Consider the following 24,932-nt stretch of genomic DNA (forward strand, 5'->3'; position numbering starts at 1 on the left):
TTCTATAACCCTTTTCACTCTGATGCAAAAGTCTTTCATTTGCCATGTTTATATGTATTGCATCATTCTGTTGATTTTCTTTCACAGTATGAAAAACATTCTCAATAGGGTTAACATGAGGGTTTCTGGGTGGTATTTCTTGTAGAACTACCTCCTTTTGAGCAAATGCAGAACGAGCAGCTTTGCTATTTTGTGATGGATCGCCATCTTGCAAAAATACTTTGGAAGCCTTTCCTGAACTGTGAAGCATTCTCTGTTGAGAATGAAATACGGATGTGCTATGATAAATATTCACTTATATGTATACACACCATCCGGATGAACCTGAGTTTATCACTAACATATTGCCGGACGTAGTGTAGTGGGTTCGTCTGCGGCTCCCAGTTCTGGGGACCGCGGATCGATTCCCGCTCACTGCTTGGCAGTATCTCAGTGATGAACAAAGTAGTTCCTCTTCAATATCACACAAATAAAGTTTGCCATCCGTCCGCCATAACCAGCTTTTGACCCTTTACTTGTATACAATAGACCTTTACATCGTTTTCAAAACTTTTGATCTTGGTGCTCTTGCCTGATCGATTGGGTTTGTTTTATAGACTAAATCCGTACCATCCAAGTAAAATGCAATTCCATTTGTCCAGTAATCTTCCAACTTTTACCTCAAAATTTGCCGTTCAAAATGAACCCTGTGCTTTTCATCTTTGCTGCTAAGAAGCCCCTTTTTTCTTGCTTGCAAATGTCTAAATCCATGATCGTCCATGCCACTCACAACAGTACGGTATGATACATGGGAACAGCCACTTTCCATATGTACACGCGTGTTGTCTTCGTGTTTGAAAGGACTGGGATTGGATCGCAGAAAAACTTTTCATGCTGCTCGTCAACTTGGTGACATGTGCATGAAAGCTTCTTTCTGTATTTAGGTCGCTAGAAATACAAAGGTATGGAATGAACACAGCCACATCCCTATTTCAACAAACTATTCCATACCCACTCCTCTAATGCCAAAGGCCAAACAACCAACAGTCAGCAAGTCAAATACACCTGTTAAAGCAGGCCCAGACCCATCTACCCACAGCAAAGTAATTCACCCAGGATTAATAAATAAAGGAAACACCTGTTACGCCAATTCCATCCTGCAAGCATTAACTGCAATCCCATCATTTTGGTTCCATTGTCCATTAGAATGTTCTCTTATTTCTCCTGTATTGAAGTCTGTTATGCTGAGTATGTCCATGCTGTCCCAGTCTTCCGCAGCTGTTGACCCTTCCGCCTTCTTAAGAGCCTTGCAGCGTGAGATATGCAGCATTAGGAAGACCCCATTCAACATTAATACCCAGAAATACTGCTTCAAGTCTTGCGTGAATTAACAGGCCCTTCAGTTATCGCAAATAATATCATCACCAACATTATAATCACTACGACGTCATTTAATGCATGCTTCTTATCAACTAGCAGAGAGGAAGGTATGCCTATTGTGCCACTCCCTATCAAACAGCGTTACAGGTTCAATTAATTGTTTTTTGCAGCCCGAAAATTTGTCTGGAAATGACAGGTGGCTTTGCCCGCAGTGCTCTTATTATCAAGACAGTACAAGTGAAACGGTTTTCACCCAGTGTGGAGACGTTCTTATTATCCAACTGAAGAGGTTTTACGTTTCTTGATGGAAGAACCCTAAAAAATAACAAATTTGTTACCTGCCTTGCTTTAAATGACGACATTTTTAGAGTTCGCTCTCAGCCAACGGATGACATATCATTTAACAACAAATATTCGTTAGCTGCCAATATTAATCATTGGCAAGACATTATGACACTTTAAGGTAAGAGCCAGTGAACACATGGGGGGGTTTGATCACACATGATCAACAGAATAGCACAGTTGAACAGAAAGTGTTCAAAGTTTACTTTAGGGAAAAAGAGATGTCTAGTTTCTGCTGATGACCGTCTGCGGACCTCTTCGAGGTGACCCAGCTAGACATCCAGGTTACTTAGGGTTAGAAATATGGGTCGAAACCTACCTGCCCTTGTTTAAAGTTCTGTTCATCTTTTCAAATATGTTGTGTCCTTTTTTTATTTTTTTTATTTTTTTAATTAATTCCTTGAAAAAAGGGAGAATTGTGCTTTTAGGGGCATTTTCTCTAGAGGAGTACAACTTCTAGCTTATTTCCAAAGACCTAACAGGTTAAGTTCATCATTGCGGTGGCTATCCACCTCTTTGTAAATTATTTTCTTTATCTTCCGTTATACCCAAAGCCACATACATATCTCCGAAAGTGTTACTGTCTGATTTTTTTACGTCGACCTGAAATTAAAATTACTGTGCTCAGTGTAATTTATTTTAAACATTAGCATATGCCCACTATTCCGTAGGTTGTAAACTATTATTACGCACTGAGGGTTAGAATTATGAAAAAATTGTTAGTTGCGTCCATATGTTTCTCCAAACATATGATAAACCTTGACCATGTTTTTTAGTGAATCCTACAAATCCGGAACGAATTAATCGTCTTATGTTAAGAATTGAAATATTTTCTTGTTGTTTTATTTTAGGTTCATTTAGTCTCAAATTGTCTCTAAACAAATGTTACACCTACCCGGTCGTCTTTCATACCTTTTTGCCATGCCCAACACCATGTTTTTGAAAGAAGAGTGTTCTGAAAAAAGTATAGCGGTAAACAAAGTCTGATTAACATTATCACAAATGAGAATATGCATTGGGGAAAAACTAAGAATTACCATGTTTAGCCTTCAGAAACTCCCTTACCTAAATTAGTACAACATTACGTTCCTGTACTAAAAAAATAGAAATGACAAGTGATCCAGAGTCTTAACTTTCACTATAATTTTAATTACTAAGTTTTATTTATGGTTTTTAGCAAAAATACTTTTGTGCGAAAAAACGTTTACCAATAGTCAAAAACTGTAAGATAATTATTGAAAATGTTTCATTGTGTTTCATTAAAAAAGTAATAGAATACCAAAATATATAGTTGGATTTAGTATAAACTAATTGTTCAATTCTCTTGCCAAGCAATCAGCGTGTAACAACCATTAGCATGTAGCGGTTTTAAGAGATTATTTAAAAAGGTGTTGTTGACAAAAGCTAATGATACCAGCATTTTCTTAACCCTAACTAAACAAGTTCTTGCATAACTTTACCAAAGAATAAATTTACGTACTTTTTGTCTATATGTAATCGAGGATGGTTGTTAAAATAATATAAAGATCAAAAAATATCTTTTAATCTACTGCTTTTGGCAATCTCCTTAATATCATTGGATAACAGTGTTAGAAAGCTAGAGAAATGTTGATGTGAAATTATTAACTTCATTTTAAAACACAATTAAAACCAGGTCTTGTATACATATGTTTTGAAATCAAAATTCCACAGTATGTGGTATACTGTGGAATTTTTATTATTATTATTGTTATCTCTTTAAATTTCTTTTTATTTTAAAAAACGTATTGAAACATAAAATAGAACATTTAATAAAAATATGAATAATAATTATGTATATAAAATATGCGTACATTTAATAAATGGTAACGGTAATATCTCATTATGCACACAAATGTGAGAGTAATATAATTAAGTAAGGAGAAATAAGGTAAACTTTTTTATTTTTCCACTCTGAATCTTCATCCTCGTAACAATACTTAACCTCTGTGCCACCTTTATTAGCGTTGAGACAAAACAAGACATAACCTTAGTTGTCCTTCCACAACAGTTTTTCTAATTATAGCACTCGGTTTAATACAGTCGTTGACATAAGTCCAAGCCTATATTTATGGTTTGTGGCTTCAATGCGAAAATGCAGACAAATAATTTAACTTCGATGCTTAAAAACAGACCCATATATATACCATTATTCAATAGACATACCACATAAGTTTATCATTATGTTCAAAAACTTTCTTTGTGGAGTGTTTTTCTTGCATTTGCCTCTTTTTTTGATATGACATCTTCGCAATACTCCAGTATGAACCCCTTTTTCTTTCAATCTCTCATAGCAAATATTTTAAAAGCTGTTTAGGTAAAATTATGACCCGTCCTTATAATTATTCTCATGGCAATCTTTCGATTCGGCTCAAAAATCAAAATTAAAATATTTACCAATAAATGGAGAAATAAAATACTTCTTGAGATCATTGCTGTCTTTGTTCAATTGACAGTAGTTTATTGCAATTTGGATCTGTTCGTGTACATATGACTTGACAGTCCTATAGAAACAAAAAAATCTTTTGCCTGAAATTTGTTTACGTAGTTTAACACAAAATGAAAAAATTATCAGCCAAAACAAGTATATCTTCATAGGCGAAAGTCTTGTATCTAACGTTTGTTCTCCACCTACATCCGAGTAAAACACTTCTTGTTCGTCATTACTTTACATAAAACAATTTAACATTCTGTTTAGGTGTCCCTTAATGAGGAAAAAAATGTTGGTGTATTAAAGTGATTCCGTTAATTAGGTGCCTGCTAATTGCTTGTCTTTTTACAAAATTGACCAGAAAACTACCAGTTAAAAAGTGATTTGTCCGTTAGTCACAGATGTTCACCTTTTAAAGTGTCCGTTATTTAAAGAGGATACTGTAACACCCATGGGATAAAAACTGTGCATTGCCAGACATTTTACATAAATTTAATTTTCAAATAAACATTTATTGACATATGTTTAAAAGAAAATGCGAATTTATTAAAGTTTCTACTTGCAAATCTATCTAACCCTATGTAGCACGTGTTGTGTTTAAAAGGACGCATGTGATTGGGTTGGTTTCTTTTGTGTGTACACACAGTTGTTCTAGCTCATTTTCTTCAACAATTTTTCATGGTCTACCATGAGCTCCAGAATCATCACAACTACCGAAGTTGCATTATGATTTCTTTATTGCACGTTAACATTATTTTTACGGTCTGAATTTCCCAAACCATTTGCGCTACATCGATGATTCTTCCAGCTCTATTAATTTTCCCCAATGCTATTTTTGGTAATCAGCAATGTTGTATGATGATCATCTGCCAGCCTCGGCCAATACTTGCATGCATTAAGGCTGCGTCAAAACAGCTGCTGACTTGCAAGATAAGTTTGTCGACGTAAATCACGTAAAAAATCCTCAATTGTTACTTTTTCAGCCATCTTAATTAGCACTCTTTCTTCCCAAAGTTTCTTAAACTAACTGGTCGTGTATGAACAAAATAATTTTTTTCACAATATAGCACTAACGGGCGTAGACTTTATGCGTGGTAAGAGAACAAAAAAACAATAAAAGTTACCCCTTTATAACAATACAACAAACAGCTTATCGATTTCACAGTTCAATTTTCTCGGATAGTTGCCAACTCATTTGCGCGTCACGTCACACATACTACGGACAGAATAACTTGTAAAACCACGCGGATATAAAATTGCCAAACGCATCAAGCTAAACCAAATTTTGCGTCTCAGCCACGCTACAACTTCTCCCTTTGTTTTATCTCTTTTTCCGCGATCATGTCGGATAGTGTGGATACGAAAACACTCGATTCTGGACTCATACATTCATTGATGCTAAATGTCAATGATTTAAACGTCTCTTGTTCGACATCTATGATGCGCCTGTTGTAAGATCTTTTTTTTCTCTTTCTCGTGAGAAGCATATAATGATGATATTGTTTAGCGTCGATAACTTTGCACTGTGGGATTAAACATCCTTCCATCAAAAAATGCTCGTTTTCCTCTCTTTCAAGAACTTTCTACACTGATATCTGTTCTTGCCTTAGCGTCTAACTACAGAACGGGGAAAATCAGTTGCTTCAGTGGTCAGGAGAGGTCCACATCGTGTATCTCTCCATACCTCATGCAGTAATGTAGCCATCAAATCATTTAACTCGTGACGAATATTCACGAAACCACCAACATAACATGACAATGCATACTCAATCGAAGTTTGTTTGCCGCATGCCCAAATTAGTGGCAATCCTTTAATACTCCATCTGTACGTAAAAAAATACTGCCGACAAATTCACACTTATTCATGCTTGCTCATGATCTTTTAATGGTATAGTTGTTAACCAACTGGAAGCACCAGTTGACTTGACAATTTCGTTCAACTTCACCTTGACATAATCCTGTCGTTACATCTCCTAGCTTGTTTGAACAGAATACATTCCTTTCCGTAGACACCTTTGACTTAACTTCCTTGCTCGTCAAAGCAGTTCTTATCATCATTACGTTTGATTCTTAAGCTTTTCTCTTAAGTTCATAGGTCACAAGATTTAATAATTCATGTTCCATTTTTCAGATCTCAACATTATTATCCTATTTTCACTGGAAGGGACAACAATACTCTCTCGTCATAGTCATAAAGAATCAATTTTGTGCGAATTACATCTTCTGTTGGCTGCAACAACTCTGAAATACCAGGTATTGTTCGACTATAATAGTTAAATTCATGCCTGTGTCCAGATATAAAGGCAGAATAAGCAGGTTGAAGTTGAACTTCTGCAATTGCTGATAAACTCAGTTATTTGTTGACTCATATATTAACCAAATCTTCTACGTAACGTTTCTTGTATTCAAGGGAACCAATCAAGGTTCCAAGATATTTTATTCCTTCATATGTTATGTTGATGTTAAAGTTTTTGAAAACTTCACTACCCAGCTCCTGCTTGTCAGCTTTAACTACCAGCCATGATTTAGACGCTTCTGGATAGCAGCCAATTAATGGGCCCTTTCGATAATCATTTGCTACCAATTTCTGAGGCGTTCTAGCTCGTCCCAGCACATATCATCAGCATAAGCTATATGTTTTTCCTTGTGTATTATCAACAGTTCAAGCAGGGGCGAATACCAAGCGCATATATTCCCATCGCTGTAAGATATCCTTGAGTGGTTCCCTCAATAGAAAATATCCAATCCACCAGATCTCCATGAGTGGTTCCTCAAAAAATATATATCCAATCCACCAGTAACAAACAATCTGGCTCGAGTCTGATACCAGTTGGTAACATAGCTAGTTAGGGTTTTCAGATATGCAATAAATCTTGTGTTCAAACTGTTAACTGTTTAGCACTTGTTTTTGACATATGTATTTCCTGTACAATGAGACCTGTATTTCTCGGAGACACCCGTGTCTTTCTTTTTTGGTTTCCTCGCATCAGAAAGCAAAAGAGGCCATGGGAACAAGATTCTCCCTGTGTTTTAAAAGTTTCGACTTTATACATTAATTTTGACTTTATATATTTTGACTTTATATATGAATTTTTTGTATATAAAACCTTTAATTTTTTACATAAAGCTTGTTCACTTTCGCAGGGGATATATGTTGCGTTCATTTCTTTTCGTGAAGTAATTTCCGTTTCGGTAACTTGACCCGAACTAGGTTACTTATTTACTCTATTATTCCTGCCGTGAAAATATCAAAGTGGCGGGGTTAATAATGCATAAAAAATCTAATAAGTATTATTTTCAAGGAAAGACATTCAAAAAGATTCAGGGAAAAAAATCAGGAAGACCAAAGAATTATGAGCCATAAAAAAATTAAATATTAGATTTACCATAGATCTATTCTGTATAATAACAAAATTCTAAAGTTTTGGTTAAAATTCAGACATGAGATTGTGTTCAACAACGTCAATATTAATGTCATTAGCCATTTCGTTGTTTTGACTGTTTTTAAAACCCACGGAAACAGTTTAAAAAAAATTGTTTTTTGAACGAATACATGTTATAAAAGGTAGGCCAGTAAACACTACCCTGTTTTCTGTTACCCCTCCATCTACACCAACTGACTTTTCTTTGTATATCCCATCAGTACACTCCTCACTTGTTCGTTTCCTTGCAGGCTGGAAAAAATATTTTAGGTCCCAAATGTTCAATAAAACTTGACGTTGCCCAGGACGAAATGGATTCACACAAACATTCAACCTTGAACGATCCTTCACGCCATATACCTCTTTCAGATCTCCCTGGATTGCCTTCACCACCAAATCTAGTCTCAGCTTTCGATTCTTCCAAGCTAAAGTTCGAGGATTTCCAAGCTGTCCTACATTCCCGTAGAAATCCTTCTTCTCCTGGGCTGAACCAAATTCCTTACACAGTATATAAGAATTGTCCTCATATTGCATCGTTTCTGTTTAACATTTTTCAAGCTTGTCTAAAGAAGTCTTTTATTCCTGCGCAATGGAGAATTGCATCAGAAGTTTATATACCTAAAAACAACACACCTTGTCCATCCAACATAAAGGATTTTCGCCCCATAGCTCTTCTGAATGTTGAGGGAAAGCTCTTTTTTAGTTTGATTTCCAAGCGGTTAGAATCGTATATTGTAAAGAAAAACAACTTCATTAATACTTCTTCCATTCAAAAAGGTTGTATGGAAAAAGTTCCTTGTTGCCGGGAACACATGTCTCTTGTTTGGTCCACACTTCAGAATGCGAAGGCACAACATTCTTCACTTTTAGCCATATGGCTTGATATTGCTAATGCGTACCCTTTAGTTCCGCACAAGCTGATTTTTATGGCTCTCAGACGCTATGGTGTACCAGAATCATGGATAAGGCTCATACAGCTATACTACGACAGCCTGTGGAGTAAGTCTTTTTCGGCTTCTGCTCCTTCCAGTTGGCATCAACACTGTAGGGGGATTTTTATCGGCTCAACACTTTCCATTATACTATTTCTTGCAGCTATAAACATATATATATATATTATTATTGAGTATGTGTGTGTTACCCCCACTCTTATTGATACTGAAGGTAATAAAAACAAAATCCCAGACCAACCCCCAATAAAAGCTTTTATGGATGATATGTTCTTAATGTCCACGTCAATTCCAAGTACTCAAAATTTATTAAACAGGTGTACAACAGCTCTTGATTGGGTAGGCATGTCGTTTAGGCCTTCTAAATCACACAGCATTGTTATTGATAAGGGAAAAGTCGTCCAAAGTTCACCGTTTACAGTTGGCAGCGAAAAAATTCCATCCATTCATTCTAGTCCAATTAGGTTTTTAGGTGGAACAATAAACTCATCCTTGTCTGATTCTGCTGCAATACAAGAATTTCTAAATGATGCCGAAGACAAACTTATGGCTATAGACAGGTCCTTTCATAAAGGGGTCCATAAGGGTTGGTTTTTACACCATCTGTTAATTCCCAGAATCCGCTGGCCATTATTAATTTATGAAGTTTCTCTATCTACTATCACAAAACTAGAGCAAAGATTTTCTGTTTTCATTAGGAAATGGTAAAAACTACATCATTCAATTTCCAACATTTCCTTATATTCCTCGACATCGCCTTGTCCTCTTCCCCTAAAAAAGTCTTGCATCTGTTCTCAAATCTGCCAAAATCAGTGGACATCTGTTACTAGGAGATTCTGTCGACCCTAGTGTGTCTAAGTGCGTACCAGTTTTGAAAGCTGGAAATTGGAAAGTTAGTGAGGCAGTTCTTTCGGCGGATAGTCAGCTCAATTTCAAAAGGATTTTAGGTTTGCATCAGTCTGGTCGAGCTGGCTTAGGGCTCTTAGACCACAAAAATGTACCACCAAAAGGCACTTATGCTTACCGAAAGCTTGTTTCCAATATCATTGAAGAAAATGAAGAAGATATTTACCATGCCAGAGCTGTACAGTTGCATTTGCAAAGCAATTGGACGAAATGGTGCTCTTATGTGAAAAATGATTTATCTTGGAGAACAATTCTTTCACTGCCACAATGTCTAACTTCCTTTTGTATAGGGGCAACCTACGACACCCTTCCCTCTCCAACCAATCTTGTGAGATGGGGAATTGAGAAAGACAAAAGTTGCATTCTGTGCAGGAAACCATCCTCAAATGTCTCTCACATATTGGTGCCTGTAGGACCTCCCTTACGCAGGGTAGATACACATACCGTCATGACTCGGTTTTTATAGTTTTGGTTAGGGCATTAAAAGAGTTTTTGGTATCATATGAACCTCTTAAGCTTTCCAAGTGCAACAAAATTAATTTCATTCCGGCCGGTCAATCATCATCTAAGAAGAGGTATACAAAGTGTCCAGGCCTTGTTCACCTTGCTTTCGATTAGAAAATACTGTCAGATTTAGATTCCGTTTTAGTTGTTCCATCATACATTGCAATAACACAACTACGCCCAGACGTGTTATTAATATCCAGTTCTTCCAAAACTGTAATTATGTTAGAACTGACTTGTCCATGTGAAGAGAACACGGAATATTGGCACAAACGAAAGCTTAACAAATATTCTTCACTTTGTTATGCTATGAAAAACAATGGATGGATCGTGCATTTATTTGCCATTGAGGTGGGTGCAAGGGGTTTCTGTTCAGAATCAGTAAGGACCTGTTTTCGTCGCCTTGGTTTCCCTAACAAGCCTTTACGTTCTATTAAAGTCCCTAACTTTTACCTCCATGAGTGCTTCTTTTTACATCTGGATGTCTCGAAATTCTACCACTTGGGTTGAGCCTGAAAAGGCCCCAATCATTCCTGAAGTTTCTTCTGTTACAAATATGGAATGTAAGAAATCAAAAACCCCTGAAAAATCTTCCGCAAATCACACAAAATCTTGTAAAATCAAAAAACCCGAAAAACTTGCTACAAGGTCTTCCAAAACAACAGTCGCATTGCCATCTAACCCTGATTTAAGAATAGCGGTACACTAGATAATTTTAACAAGATATCTCTGCATTTTGTAGATAGACAAACTACAAGGATATTAAGATAAAGCCTAACCCTAACACTAACGCATTACAAGGTTTTTTTTATAGTCTAGTCGCCCTCCAAAAAATTAAGAATTTTTTTTCACACATGCCTTGTGGTATAACAAAAAATTGAGCGAAAATAGAGTAGGTCGAGACAAATCGGAAGACTAATTAAAAGATTGATTATTCCAACCGAACAGATCTTTTCTTGTATATATGTTGATAAAAGTGTCTCTTTGTTGCGTTAAAATCATGATTTTGATTGAATATCCCTCTTGGAACCCGTAAAAATTAAGAAATTTGTTATACTTTTTCTAGTGAAATGATCTCAGAGTTTAAAAAATATTTTCTGGTTGGCCGTTTGCTCGCAAAAAAGGGTGTAGTCCATTTTTTTAACAATTATATTTAAGAATCGCTTTAAGAATTACTAAAAGCACAAAATGTGGACTTTTTAGGACGCTAAAACCAAAAGATGATTCTTATAAAAAGTGTATAACAAAGCTATCTTTCCGCGATAATTTGTTATTATAGGGTGTATAGGAGCATATTTCGAAATAGGTTTTTCTGTCCGATGGAGAATCGATACTTTGAAAAGTGGCAGTTAAAAATCGATTAGCACTGCTGATGTTTAAATTTTAACCAGTTATGAGGTCTAATTTCTACTTTCCAAAAAATGTAGATCAAAAGCTAATGACATTAATTATTCTGGGTGGGGACAAATAAGTTTTGCTGTCGGATGGATTCGATAGAATTTCTCATTTCTTAATTTCAAACATCTTCGTTTCTATCGAAATGGAGGTGAAAGAAATTACTAATTAGGTTTTTTAAGCTATCTTATTATATTTGGAACAATTTAATAAATAGTTATTTTACGTATCGATAAATGAGCAAAACTAATGATCAGAAGTATAAATGGAATAAATCTGTCAGATGGGCACTTTTCATTCAAAAAAATTCGATCATTGAAAAATAACAAACTTTTACTTGAATATCCTAACTGACCATGACTAGATTTTAAAATTCCACTTTTCTTTAAATTCATCGAAAATGCATCTGTCCTTTCGACAGATTTATCGGTTCAAAGTACGTCTTTTTCGAAAGTAATCTTAAAGGATAATATTAATAGTATGGCCAAGAACGAATAGGTATTCAAAACCTAAGGATTTAGACGCTTACATAGAATGGATTGCGCTTGGTAAAAAAAACGTACAACGAAACTATATGCTTGACTAAAATATAAAAGTCCATCCGACAGATTTACTGAAATATCAAAAATAAATCATTATCTAATAAAAAAAGCCTTTTTTCCAAAACATGACTGGTGAAACCATTGAAGGCAAACTGAACACTTCACCCAATCGTTTCACTGTTTTGGTTGTAAACAGTGGCACAACCTGCACATGTGTTTTTTATGAAAAAAAGTTATTCATATTCCTTTTCGGTATGACCACATTGATTTGTTTTGTGATACGCTTTGGTCAGAATTGGAGTATCATCACTCGAAAGATAAAAGAAATCAAACTTGATTTCGCCAGCAACACTTGTATCCCGTGACCACTTGTGGACTTTCAACGTGCCAGGGATATTAGGTGCTGATTCGATATCATCAGGAACATCCATGAGTTCCGTTTGGAACAATGAAGTAATCGGCGGAACTAGCCTGTTGGCCGCGTCATAAAATTCTTGGACAAAATTTACTAAAATCTTTCCAGATTTAATATTCCGATAGACCATATTCTTGATTGTTCCACCTATTCCATCCATTGGACCTTTCTGGTGATGGGCCTCATTAAAATTCAATTGCATTACAAAGCGCGAACGAAATTGAGCCGCGCAACGTTCACTCCGAAAAATTGCATTTTTTAAAGCGATCGATTTTTCCTCCTCTTCGACCAGCATATTGATGTAAGACATTGTTGCGATTTTCGAATGGTCACTACTTTCACTGATTATAGTCATAGGTCTTTTCACAATCCTATCCAACCCCTTTATTTTGTAATACACACTAGCAGTAAAGATACTGAAGCAGCTCTGTCCGAAGTAGGCACTTTGGAAATCATCCTGTTGTTTATTTTTGTAGCTTTCGCTGTAGGGCAATTTTATTTAAATCAACAATTTCTCTCCTCAGAACATCATTCGAACAACATTTAAAAATTCGATTGTTTGGCCATCATACAGCCGTTTTCACAGACCTCGCAAAGACATAACGTGTCAGGGATATCCTTTTGAAGTATCACTTGCTTTCGCGATTTGCAAGGTTGTACATTTGCTTGAAAGTGAATGTTTTTTCAGTATCCAATTCGACGTTCAGTATTTCAAACAAGTCTCGGAGAGTCCACAGTATGTATCTTTTTTGGACGTACATTTTTTCACCATCAACCTTACTAAGATAAACGTTGTCCTTTCGGCCTGGGTTTGTATAGACGATGTCAGAGCGCTCGAAAGATTCTTTCAGGTATGATATTTGTTCTTCGTTCATGAGCTTCTCTTTTCTCCCTTTCCTCTGCGTCAAACAAATTCTGAGCTTATATTTATTAGCTAAGACTTGAATGACTTCAGATTTTTTCCTCGAGCTTTTGGGTATGAGTTTCTCAACTTGGCTAATACTACGTTAAAAAGATTGTTTTGTTGAAAAAACATTTGGAGTAGTAACTTCTTTGTTTTCATCTTCCTTTGGTTACCTGTGGCGGCTTGTTGTTCGTTCATTTTTTCCTTTTTCTTTTTCTCTCTATATTCTCTCTTCCGGAATTTATCTTTCTCTAGATGCTCTTCGTACTTGCTAGGTTTCAAGTACTTCATGTGCTCTAAGTTTTCTTTTTTTCTTTTGCTGTCAGTGGCTTCATACTTGTCGGTGTTCTTTTCACGGTATTTCTTCAAATACTCTTTGTTTGCTGCACTCTTTGGCTTATTTGAACTTGGCTTTCCCATTGTTTTTTTTTAATAATTTTAAGCTGCTGCGGTAAATTTGTAAACCAACGATTCCAGGCGGAATGACTTTGCATCTTTTTTGTTCTTTACAAAAAAAACATTATAAAATGGAATGTTTCTTTTTACTTTCGAATGTTCGAATGTTTCTTCAGGCGTTCGAAAATTATAAGCCTATTTTAAACTTTATATATTTTGTTTTACTTGCTCAAATCCACAGAAACATACGTGTCACAACGTTTTAATTGAATATTTCGCAACTGTGCTTCATAATTGTAATATACGTTACGCTGTTCAGTGTTGAAATAAATCTGTCGGAGGGACATTTCTTTCACATCACTAAACTACACTTTTTTATGCAATTTCTGTCAGATAGACGATAAAAAAGTGTTAATTAAAAGAAAATGACATCTCTGAGAACATTTTATTGATATGTATCGTGTTGACCATCACAAACGTCGATACTTTTTAGCGTATCGAATTCTTAGAAAAAACTAACAGGAAGAGATCCCAACTTTTTTTATTGGTAAATCTGTCGGATGGACATTTCAAAAGTCTTTTGACTTTTTATTTTTGGATATTTAATCAAAATATTTCTTTAATCGAAGGTAAAACACATTTTATTAAAGAAAGATAAAAACCCAGGGAAAGAAATGATACGACAATCATTTACCTTACAATTTTGATAAAATCTCAATGTCCATCTGACAGATTTATTTCACCATCACCCTTTTAGAAAACTTGATTAAAGGTCGAGTTTATCATTGTGCGTGCACTTTGTAATTTTCATTCTTTCTCAATTTAAATCCAGACCGAAACTTTGGGTGAATCTTAAACTTCAATAGTTTCCTTTAAAAAAATATTTTCAAGATAATATACGTTTAAGAATTTTCATTTTTCATCTCCTTGATGGCTAATTTCGAAATATGCTCATACGGGGATAAGGATTTAAAAAAACACGAAAAATAATACTTCAGGTTTATAAATAAAACATAAAATTACAAGAAATGACAAAATAAATAAAACAAGTATCAAAACTTTTTTAAAAAATAGAGGTTGGATTCTAAGTTTTAAAAATTCACATTACCAGGCTGTATGTTTTCATTTGGTATCCCTTACATGCATTTCATGGAGACATTCAGTGGATTCTTCCACGGGACTTCGGCTAGTTTTACTATAATTCACTTTGGTTTTACTATTTTAATGTTAAATAGGCCACGGTCTGTCATTATACAAATAGATCAACAGTAAAATCTTATCAGCCTAAACTTTTTTTAGTGAAAGTTTTCGTCGCACCTTATTTTTATCGCCTTACTAAAACTTGGTTACATCAGGTGTCGACCAGAAAATAATTGAAATTGTTTTAAAAAAACACAACAAAAACTTATTTTAAAGTTTGGTTCAGAGGGTCTGTGATGGTTTTCAAGTAAGGTTTTATAGCTGCCTCAACTTGTTCCTTTTATCCAAAAGAGATGCTTTCAGATTTTAATAAGTGGCGAAAATTCAAGAATAGATTTGTAATTCTAAAGGACAATTATGCGCAGTATAATCGAGTTTAATGATTTTTAGTGCTTGACTTCCTTTACTATACAGCTTTCATTGGTCGATTTTTAAGCTGACACGATTCGTGGATCAGGCTCGCGATTGTTTTCCTACATACTACTGATTATTCCACCCTGAAGACGTGAATTTTTCGTCCGTACGCACTTCCCTGTAACTGTTTGATTAAGGCAAGAGCGCAGGGAGAAATATACTTTTGTGGAACTGGCCGTGAATTTACAAAAATCGATAATATTGATCTGAAGTTCCGAAATATTCATCCAGTAAAAATTTCGGAGAATGGCTAAAAAATATATCGATTATTAGGCGCTTTTTTCGAAAAACATCAAAGTAATTAAAGAATCTACTTTTAGATTGTTTTAAGATGTTTAAAGTTAATTGAAAGTAAGAATTCCAAAGATTTGGCTCAAATTTACACTTTTATCACCACGAAATGACTTCAGCTTGTGCAAATGCAGTTAAAATTGTTTGCAAGAATTTAGATAAGATTGTGGAGAAACAAAACGTAGTCGTGTTCACAATTTGCTCTACCGGAACATTTGTGATAAGCTAACTCAGCGAATCACAAAACTATGTAAATACTTCATACGTTAACATACCTTATCTTAATGTTATGTAATAATTAAACAATAACTAATTTCAAATTCGGCAAATGCCGTTTGATTTTATTAAATCATTATCATCTTGTAACTTGCAATTTTCTACAGATAAGAAAAAAAATTTAAATTAATTTGCAAAATGATTTTAAACTAAATTTTTATCAACGTTCTAGACGTTACGGCACGATGTCAATACATTTTGACTGACGTCAATAGCTTTTTCAAAATTAGCGAAGGCATTGCATTGCACTTTTTAGTTAAAGGCTAAATAATGATAATCCGCTTAGATTCGCCCAAAATAGTAAATTTCTGGTAGTGGACCTTATGTCACTGCACAAAATGTCAAAATATGATCATTAGTTTTTAAACATTGTAAAAACCTTCTTCATTTAATGTTTTCTTTATGTTGCAGGAGATGTGAAATTGAAATCTGCATGGAAAGCTAATTACAACATTCAATTTATCAGTTTGTTTCGTAAACAAATTATAACATCTATTGTTAATTAGCAAATGCCATCAACATCACTAATTATCTTTGATCAGAAGATAATGTTACTCTTCCTTCGAGCCAAAAAAATTCATTTCTGGCATGGATTAAAATGTGGTAATGTCAATTAAATATTCTCGTGACATAAAGCAGGAGCAGAATTAATCAATGTAGTTTCGCCACGTGGGCAGTAATTGTAACCTATGTGTAATGACTAAATTAGAGCTCTCCTTTTCCTTTGAAAATTTGATCCTTAAATGCTATAAAAGACAAGGTTTTTACCTGAAACACGCACGTGGAAGTGCAGGTTTCTCTTTGAGAGGAAAAGAAATAATCCTTGACTAATTTTATAACTGCAGAAATTTTTGTATTTAATTAGCTGCTCTATTTTCTTTTTTCATTTACTTGCAAACTCGCTGGAAGTAGTTACAACAGATGCTATGGAAATTATTCTTAAGAACCAATTTTCTGGTTTTTATGTTTTTCAACGGATTCAAAACTCTTAGCTTTAGCAGAAAATGGAGAAATTATTTCTTTTTCATACTATTATGTTAACTATTATAATACTATTATAGTACTATTATGTTAAATTTGATAAAGCGTGTTTATCCGTTTTTATTTTAGTTTAAATAACAAATCCATATTTACGATGGTTAATATACCAGGTACGTTTCTTCTATATAAGAATATGGTCATCTGGTTTTGTTTTATGAGAACTTGTAAAAACAATACATTAAAAAAAAGAGAATCTCTAATACCCGTTGTGTGTGTGTGTGCGCAAGAATAAAGTTGTGCTTCGGCACACAAAATAACAAAGGCGATATAATTTTATCCATTTTGTTGCGACGGTCAAATTAGAAATGAAATTTAAAAGACGGGCATCCTAGCGGATTTTTCCGTGAGTTTAAGACTTGTCTTCAAAAAATGCTAAGTGTGTGATAATTAAAAGCAACTCTAACATTTTTTATTTCTGTGTTCTATATATCGAGACTTTTGCGAGTTTTGCCATTATCGCAAAATTAAATCTTCGCGAAAAATGACAATCGCCTTTTGGAAATTTATTTTTGCAAAAATCCTACGAAAAAATTTTTAATATTTGCAAAATTTGGGAAATTTGTGACCTTATCAGTAAAGATTTTTATTCGGTGAAAGTATTCCACCTGCACAAAATTTAGTTACCAACAATTTTTAATAAGAACTGGATCCGAACTACGAACTTAGACAGGCAAATCTCTGGTGTTTTTGTTTAAACTTGCCATCCGAATGGAATTTTTTAGTTAATTTTAATTGATTTGAAATTAACTTCTCGTGTGTACTGTAGCTATGCAATTTACGCTGTGTAATCAAATTTCAATCCCAAATCGAAAGCTTTCTCTTTCTTCGACCCTTCTACGTAAAGAACCTGACATAAAAACTTAAGTTGCAGGCAAGATGTGACGTTATTTACGTAGGTTGTGTCACGTGAAAATTTTTACGTAACGTGAAAGAATGAATTAACATTCTCCCTTGTGTACGCTCTTACGCAAAAAAATACGTACATGTGAATGTAGCTTAATACCATCATAATATTCATTTCCCTAGTGTTTTAGAAGAATACAGTTAATTCAACTTGTTGTTTGTCTTGTTGTTTTCACATCGTAACCGGTACCTATATGATTTCCTACTGCACAGGTTCATTTAGCATACTGAAAAATTTATTTTCTTACTTATCCATAACGTATATTAGTCCTAATATAGAAAGGCTTGAGAATTTCTAGGCTAAGGATATGAATTTCGTGAACAACAGAAATGGCCGAAAGCAAGACCTCCTTATGGCTGTTTTTAGCCAAAAAGCAGGCTGAAAACTGCACTGTCCTTGGTATTTCGCACTGTTAAACATGGCATTTTAAGATAAACTAATAAGATCTTATAATGTAGATGTAGAAGGATTTTTAAGCCAATTTCTTATTTAACACAGGCACGTCATTTTGATATTATTTTGCTTGCAAGTTTATGATTATTTTTGTCCAATACCATTCTCTGGCAGCAAATAGCAGTCATGTTTAATAAGTATCATATGTTGCTCTATCGTTACAACTGCTGGTAATTGTTTTAGATGGTCAACAAGTACGTGTCAAACAACCTATTTATGTTTGTGAAGATAAAGGTTTGTTTTTCATCTTCCCCTTTGCTTCTCACGTTATGTATCCTCTTTCATGTCTTTTTTTGTGTGAAATTAATCCTTTGAAATTTAAATCAACTTACCTTGGAAAACGATATAACCTTGATTAATTGTTTATAGTGGTAACATTACGTTACTACAGCTACTCTGCTATACTAATAAGGTATTCTTACCTATAATTTTAAGATGTGATTATCTTTTAGACGCCTGTTTATATGCTCATAACAAGGTTCGATCATATCATGGAGTTGGAACGTTATCTTGGGATGAAAGACTGGCAAGAGATGCCAAGAATTGGGCAATCTACTTGATAGAAAATAATTGTTTTATGCACGATAAACGTATTCATGATGGTGAGAATTTATACGTAATATCTGGTGATCCAGAGTTTCATCGGGTCTACCAAGCTGTCCAAGAATTGTAAGTAGAAAGATGCCAAATGTGTTAAAAAGTTTCTTTCAAATTACTCTTTTCTCTTTTTTTACAAAAAAATAAGAAAGCTGGTTTTACTAATGAAAATAGGGAGTAATAATTAACCCTTAGTACGCGCGCCTGTTTTTGACTGAAAAGTAACTCTCCTTTAAAGGTTTAAATTGCCATTGGCGACTGGGGAAAACATCCAGATGATTCTTGTTTGATACCGTTAGGTAGCCCGGATTATTTTCTTGTTAAAACGTGTGGAGAACTTGTAATAACAATCTCTTTCTTGGGAGTTAGGGTGCTCTAACTATAGGCTCGCCGTTAAGTGTTAAAAACGTCACTAGCTGTTTGGTTCCATGACTTAGGTATCTTTTAACTGCTATTGTTTCAGTTATGAAGAAATTAGAAACTACGACTTTGTAAATCCTGAAATCTACAAAAACAACCATGATTTATTTCATACTGTTGGTCATTTTACCCAAGTGGTTTGGAAGGATTCAACAAAAGTGGGATGTTGTGTAGCTTTTGATAATGCATTGAAGAAAACCGTTATTGTTTGTAGATATAGCATTGGACAAAATTATGATAACTCGATTCAAGTCCGGCCACAAGTTCAAAATGGTAATATTTTAGATTTTATATTTTTGTAGTCTATTGTACGAGCGCAGAATTTGAATTTAAGTTTGTATATCACATATGCTAATGCAAAATATTTCATACCAAGAAATTTATGTGCTAAGATCATATATACAAATTCTGATTTAGAAAATGGCGAACTATTTATTCCGCAGTGTGAAGATCTTATCTGGGAGAATGACGTGAAACCAACTATTCGACGTGTGAATCACTATATAAAATAAGAAATAAAAAACAAACGTTAGTTTTCCCTGAAAAAAAAACCCGCAGTTTTAATTTTATTGTGCGAATCGTTTACTTGACTGTTAGTCTTCTTAAAAATGTTTTGTGGTTTAGACATTTGCCGCGTAATCTTTTTACAATCGCCTTTGAAAATTTATTGTGCCACAAGTCAGTGCAACGGGAAACATTTCCGTCGCAGGAAAGGAAGACATCACCGTAATTAATGCGTTCTTATCAGCTGGATGTTGGAGATAATTAATTATTAACGATGTGAAGTTTCACAAGTACTTTACGCACAAGAATTTTAAAACAATGGGATGAATGCGGGAAACAAAAGAAATAATTGTAAAACGAGCGAAGGAGAGTTTTAGAGCGGATCTTCGAGAGAAGGGACAGAGCTTGAAAGGTTGTAAGGAGAAACAGGACGAATTTGAACGATAAGAAATTTTGAACAGGCTTTATGAGAATAACAAATAAATATATCCTACATTATAATAAGCTTGTGTGAGTGACTATGTCAGTTTACGGCACTAAAATCACGGGTTTCTTATCGCTCATGCATTGTCTCCCTAAAGCGTGGCGTTACTCTAAAATTTACTAAACTTAAAAAAATTGCCACATGAGGGTATATTTGTTGTTTATTTTAGAAGCCGTACGGGGTCGTTATGGTTAAAATAATTTAATTTTATCCCCTGTTTACCCATTAAGGTGGTACAACACCAACATGTCAATTTTTTTTAAATATAATAATCTTGACAAATCTTCTATAAAAATTCAAACATACTCAAGATTGAAAGACAAAAAAACTTGAAAAAATTTTTTTTTTTTCATGTGGCCTATCCATAATGGCGGAAAAATACCCGAGAAAGCCCTGTTTTCGGCCCACATTGAGAAACAGGATAACTCAAGCTAGCCTCAACAGTTAGTCTTCAAACTTCACACACTGATTGAAGATGGTCTAAGTAACAAATTAACAGATAGGTTTTGTCAAGGATAACCTATATGAAAAATAATATTTGTTTTTTGAAAATTTCAGAAAAACATAAATAAATTTCTAATGCCTTATTCCTGAATTGTATCTGTTTGATTCCACAAGATCATTGAACAACCTGTCAAAATTTCAAGTCTATTGGAGAAGTAGTTGTTGAATAATTGTGTTTGGAAGTCTCGTGAATGACAAAAAAAGTGAGAAAAAGAAAAAAGCCGTTAAAAAATAGTAACATGAAAATTCTAGATAAATGATCCTAAAAATGAGAAAAACTTTAGTATCCTCCAGCAATATAACTATCTTTCAAGTTTTCATCGTCAATGAATCCCTTTTTGATGGATCTTAATGTTTTACGTCGTTTTTTCCCCTTCTCCGAGGACTTTCGTTTCATGCGGTTAATTCGGATTTTGTTCCCGTGTGACGTAGAAGCTTCAGATACAACACCACTTAAACCAAACATTTCAAAACATCTAGAACACCTTTAGCACCATCATTGTAAGCTATTATAGCTGAATAGACACCCATTTCTAATGATGGTTTGCCAACAAACACTCTTTTTGGAATACGCGACCAAATTACCCCATTCAGAGCTTCGTTCGCATTTTGAGTTTGACCGTGAAAGCATTTTGAAAGCAATTCATCCGATTGAAGATCTATAATGATTGGCATTATCAAATCCTTTATCCATACAGGTATTGATGAATTAGGAATGTAATCCTTTTTATCTAATGCCCAGTACTTACACCAGCTGTCACTGCCACGTGGACAAAACATGACGAGTACTAATATTCGGAAGATTGGTATAATGAAACAATATTGCATACACCGCTTTCTTCATACCATAAAGATTATCTGTGTTAGATCGAATGGCATTTCCATAATAATTCTGCATAGAATTAATTGTTTTTTCTGTCAATTTGCCTTTCCCTGCTAAAGGTGTGTCGGTTCCTTTGTGCGCCTTTACCAAGTTTCGCAATCGTGTGCCAAGCCTTTTTTGAACATGTCCAACACATTCAAGTTTTATAGGCTCTACATTCTGATGCTTGTATACATTCGCCTTTGTCACATCCACAAAAGAGGACGTATCCCCGTCTCCAAGGTACTCCTTGACATTATGTTTCTCAATTGACCTTTTAAACATAGTGACTGCCCCTACTGACTCCATACTACCAGACGACGCTGAATGATTTATTTCACATTCATGGTCTAATAACCAGCAGTTATACTCAAGAGTGCCTTTTTTTGAACTCCACATCTTGCATCCATTGCAATGCTTCGTCAGGATTTCAACATCTACACATTTGTCACCTGAAACCTAATATAGAAAGGCTTGAGAATTTCTAGGCCAAGGATATGAATTTCGTGAACAACAGAAATGGCCGAAAGCAAGACCTCCTTATGGCTGTTTTTAGCCAAAAAGCAGGCTGAAAACTGCACTGTCCTTGGTATTTCGCACTGTTAAACATGGCATTTTAAGATAAACTAATAAGATCTTATAATGTAGATGTAGAAGGATTTTTAAGCCAATTTCTTATTTAACACAGGCACGTCATTTTGATATTATTTTGCTTGCAAGTTTATGATTATTTTTGTCCAATACCATTCTCTGGCAGCAAATAGCAGTCATGTTTAATAAGTATCATATGTTGCTCTATCGTTACAACTGCTGGTAATTGTTTTAGATGGTCAACAAGTACGTGTCAAACAACCTATTTATGTTTGTGAAGATAAAGGTTTGTTTTTCATCTTCCCCTTTGCTTCTCACGTTATGTATCCTCTTTCATGTCTTTTTTTGTGTGAAATTAATCCTTTGAAATTTAAATCAACTTACCTTGGAAAACGATATAACCTTGATTAATTGTTTATAGTGGTAACATTACGTTACTACAGCTACTCTGCTATACTAATAAGGTATTCTTACCTATAATTTTAAGATGTGATTATCTTTTAGACGCCTGTTTATATGCTCATAACAAGGTTCGATCATATCATGGAGTTGGAACGTTATCTTGGGATGAAAGACTGGCAAGAGATGCCAAGAATTGGGCAATCTACTTGATAGAAAATAATTGTTTTACGCACGATAAACGTATTCATGATGGTGAGAATTTATACGTAATATCTGGTGATTCAGAGTTTCATCGGGTCTACCAAGCTGTCCAAGAATTGTAAGTAGAAAGATGCCAAATGTGTTAAAAAGTTTCTTTCAAATTACTCATTTCTCGTTTTTTACAAAAAAATAAGAAAGCTGGTTTTACTAATGAAAATAGGGAGTAATAATTAACCCTTAGTACGCGCGCCTGTTTTTGACTGAAAAGTAACTCTCCTTTAAAGGTTTAAATTGCCATTGGCGACTGGGGAAAACATCCAGATGATTCTTGTTTGATACCGTTAGGTAGCCCGGATTATTTTCTTGTTAAAACATGTGGAGAACTTGTAATAACAATCTCTTTCTTGGGAGTTAGGGTGCTCTAACTATAGGCTCGCCGTTAAGTGTTAAAAACGTCACTAGCTGTTTGGTTCCATGACTTAGGTATCTTTTAACTGCTATTGCTTCAGTTATGAAGAAATTAGAAACTACGACTTTGTAAATCCTGAAATCTACAAAAACAACCATGATTTATTTCATACCGTTGGTCATTTTACCCAAGTGGTTTGGAAGGATTCAACAAAAGTGGGATGTTGTGTAGCTTTTGATAATGCATTGAAGAAAACCGTTATTGTTTGTAGATATAGCATTGGACAAAATTATGATAACTCGATTCAAGTCCGGCCACAAGTTCAAAATGGTAATATTTTAGATTTTTTATTTTTGTAGTCTATTGCACGAGCGCAGAATTTGAATTTAAGTTTGTATATCACATATGCTAATGCAAAATATTTCATACCAAGAAATTTATGTGCTAAGATCATATATACAAATTCTGATTTAGAAAATGGCGAACTATTTATTCCGCAGTGTGAAGATCTTATCTGGGAGAATGACGTGCAACCAACTATTCGACGTGTGAATCACTATATAAAATAAGAAATAAAAAACAAACGTTAGTTTTCCCTGAAAAAAAACCCTGCAGTTTTAATTTTATTGTGCGAATCGTTTACTTGACTGTTAGTCTTCTTAAAAATGTTTTGTGGTTTAGACATTTGCCGCGTAATCTTTTTACAATCGCCTTTGAAAATTTATTGTGCCACAAGTCAGTGCAACGGGAAACATTTCCATCGCAGGAAAGGAAGACATCACCGTAATTAATGCGTTCTTATCAGCTGGATGTTGGAGATAATTAATTATTAACGATGTGAAGTTTCACAAGTACTTTACGCACAAGAATTTTAAAACAATGGGATGAATGCGGGAAACAAAAGAAATAATTGTAAAACGAGCGAAGGAGAGTTTTAGAGCGGATCTTCGAGAGAAGGGACAGAGCTTGAAAGGTTGTAAGGAGAAACAGGACGAATTTGAACGATAAGAAATTTTGAACAGGCTTTATGAGAATAACAAATAAATATATCCTACATTATAATAAGCTTGTGTGAGTGACTATGTCAGTTTACGGCACTAAAATCACGGGTTTCTTATCGCTCATGCATTGTCTCCCTAAAGCGTGGCGTTACTCTAAAATTTACTAAACTTAAAAAAATTGCCACATGAGGGTATATTTGTTGTTTATTTTAGAAGCCGTACGGGGTCGTTATGGTTAAAATAATTTAATTTTATCCCCTGTTTACCCATTAAGGTGGTACAACACCAACATGTCAATTTTTTTTAAATATAATAATCTTGACAAATCTTCTATAAAAATTCAAACATACTCAAGATTGAAAGACAAAAAAACTTGAAAAATTTTTTTTTTTTCATGTGGCCTATCCATAATGGCGGAAAAATACCCGAGAAAGCCCTGTTTTCGGCCCACATTGAAAAACAGGATAACTCAAGCTAGCCTCAACAGTTAGTCTTCAAACTTCACACACTGATTGAAGATGGTCTAAGTAACAAATTAACAGATAGGTTTTGTCAAGGATAACCTATATGAAAAATAATATTTGTTTTTTGAAAATTTCAGAAAAACATAAATAAATTTCTAATGCCTTATTCCTGAATTGTATCTGTTTGATTCCACAAGATCATTGAACAACCTGTCAAAATTTCAAGTCTATTGGAGAAGTAGTTGTTGAATAATTGTGTTTTGAAGTCTCGTGAATGACAAAAAAAGTGAGAAAAAGGAAAAAGCCGTTAAAAAATAGTAACATGAAAAT

General features: G+C 34.5%; 2 protein-coding genes across 3 annotated transcripts; both read left to right on the forward strand.

The window, feature by feature from the left end:
* The first annotated feature begins 329 nt into the window (after positions 1-329).
* Positions 330-20,524, forward strand: LOC130622264 (uncharacterized). Of its 2 annotated transcripts, none has more exons than XM_057437706.1 (6): positions 330-333; positions 16,874-16,916; positions 18,347-18,397; positions 18,616-18,832; positions 19,224-19,453; positions 19,598-20,524. In XM_057437706.1, the coding sequence occupies exons 2-6, from the start codon at positions 16,901-16,903 to the stop codon at positions 19,690-19,692; spliced, it is 609 nt and encodes a 202-aa protein (XP_057293689.1). In that variant the 5' UTR covers positions 330-333; positions 16,874-16,900; the 3' UTR covers positions 19,693-20,524. The 2 variants fall into 2 exon arrangements, with proteins under 2 accessions (XP_057293689.1, XP_057293690.1); XM_057437707.1 differs by having other exon boundaries at positions 19,395-19,453.
* Positions 20,525-22,053: 1,529 nt separating this feature from the next.
* On the forward strand, positions 22,054-24,338 carry LOC130621361 (uncharacterized). Its single transcript, XM_057436651.1, has 5 exons — positions 22,054-22,123; positions 22,361-22,411; positions 22,630-22,846; positions 23,238-23,467; positions 23,612-24,338. The coding sequence occupies exons 1-5, from the start codon at positions 22,054-22,056 to the stop codon at positions 23,704-23,706; spliced, it is 663 nt and encodes a 220-aa protein (XP_057292634.1). The 3' UTR covers positions 23,707-24,338.
* Positions 24,339-24,932: the final 594 nt, after the last annotated feature.

The sequence above is a fragment of the Hydractinia symbiolongicarpus genome, chromosome 12 (assembly GCF_029227915.1).
Source record: "Hydractinia symbiolongicarpus strain clone_291-10 chromosome 12, HSymV2.1, whole genome shotgun sequence".
Classification (NCBI taxonomy): domain Eukaryota; kingdom Metazoa; phylum Cnidaria; class Hydrozoa; order Anthoathecata; family Hydractiniidae; genus Hydractinia; species Hydractinia symbiolongicarpus.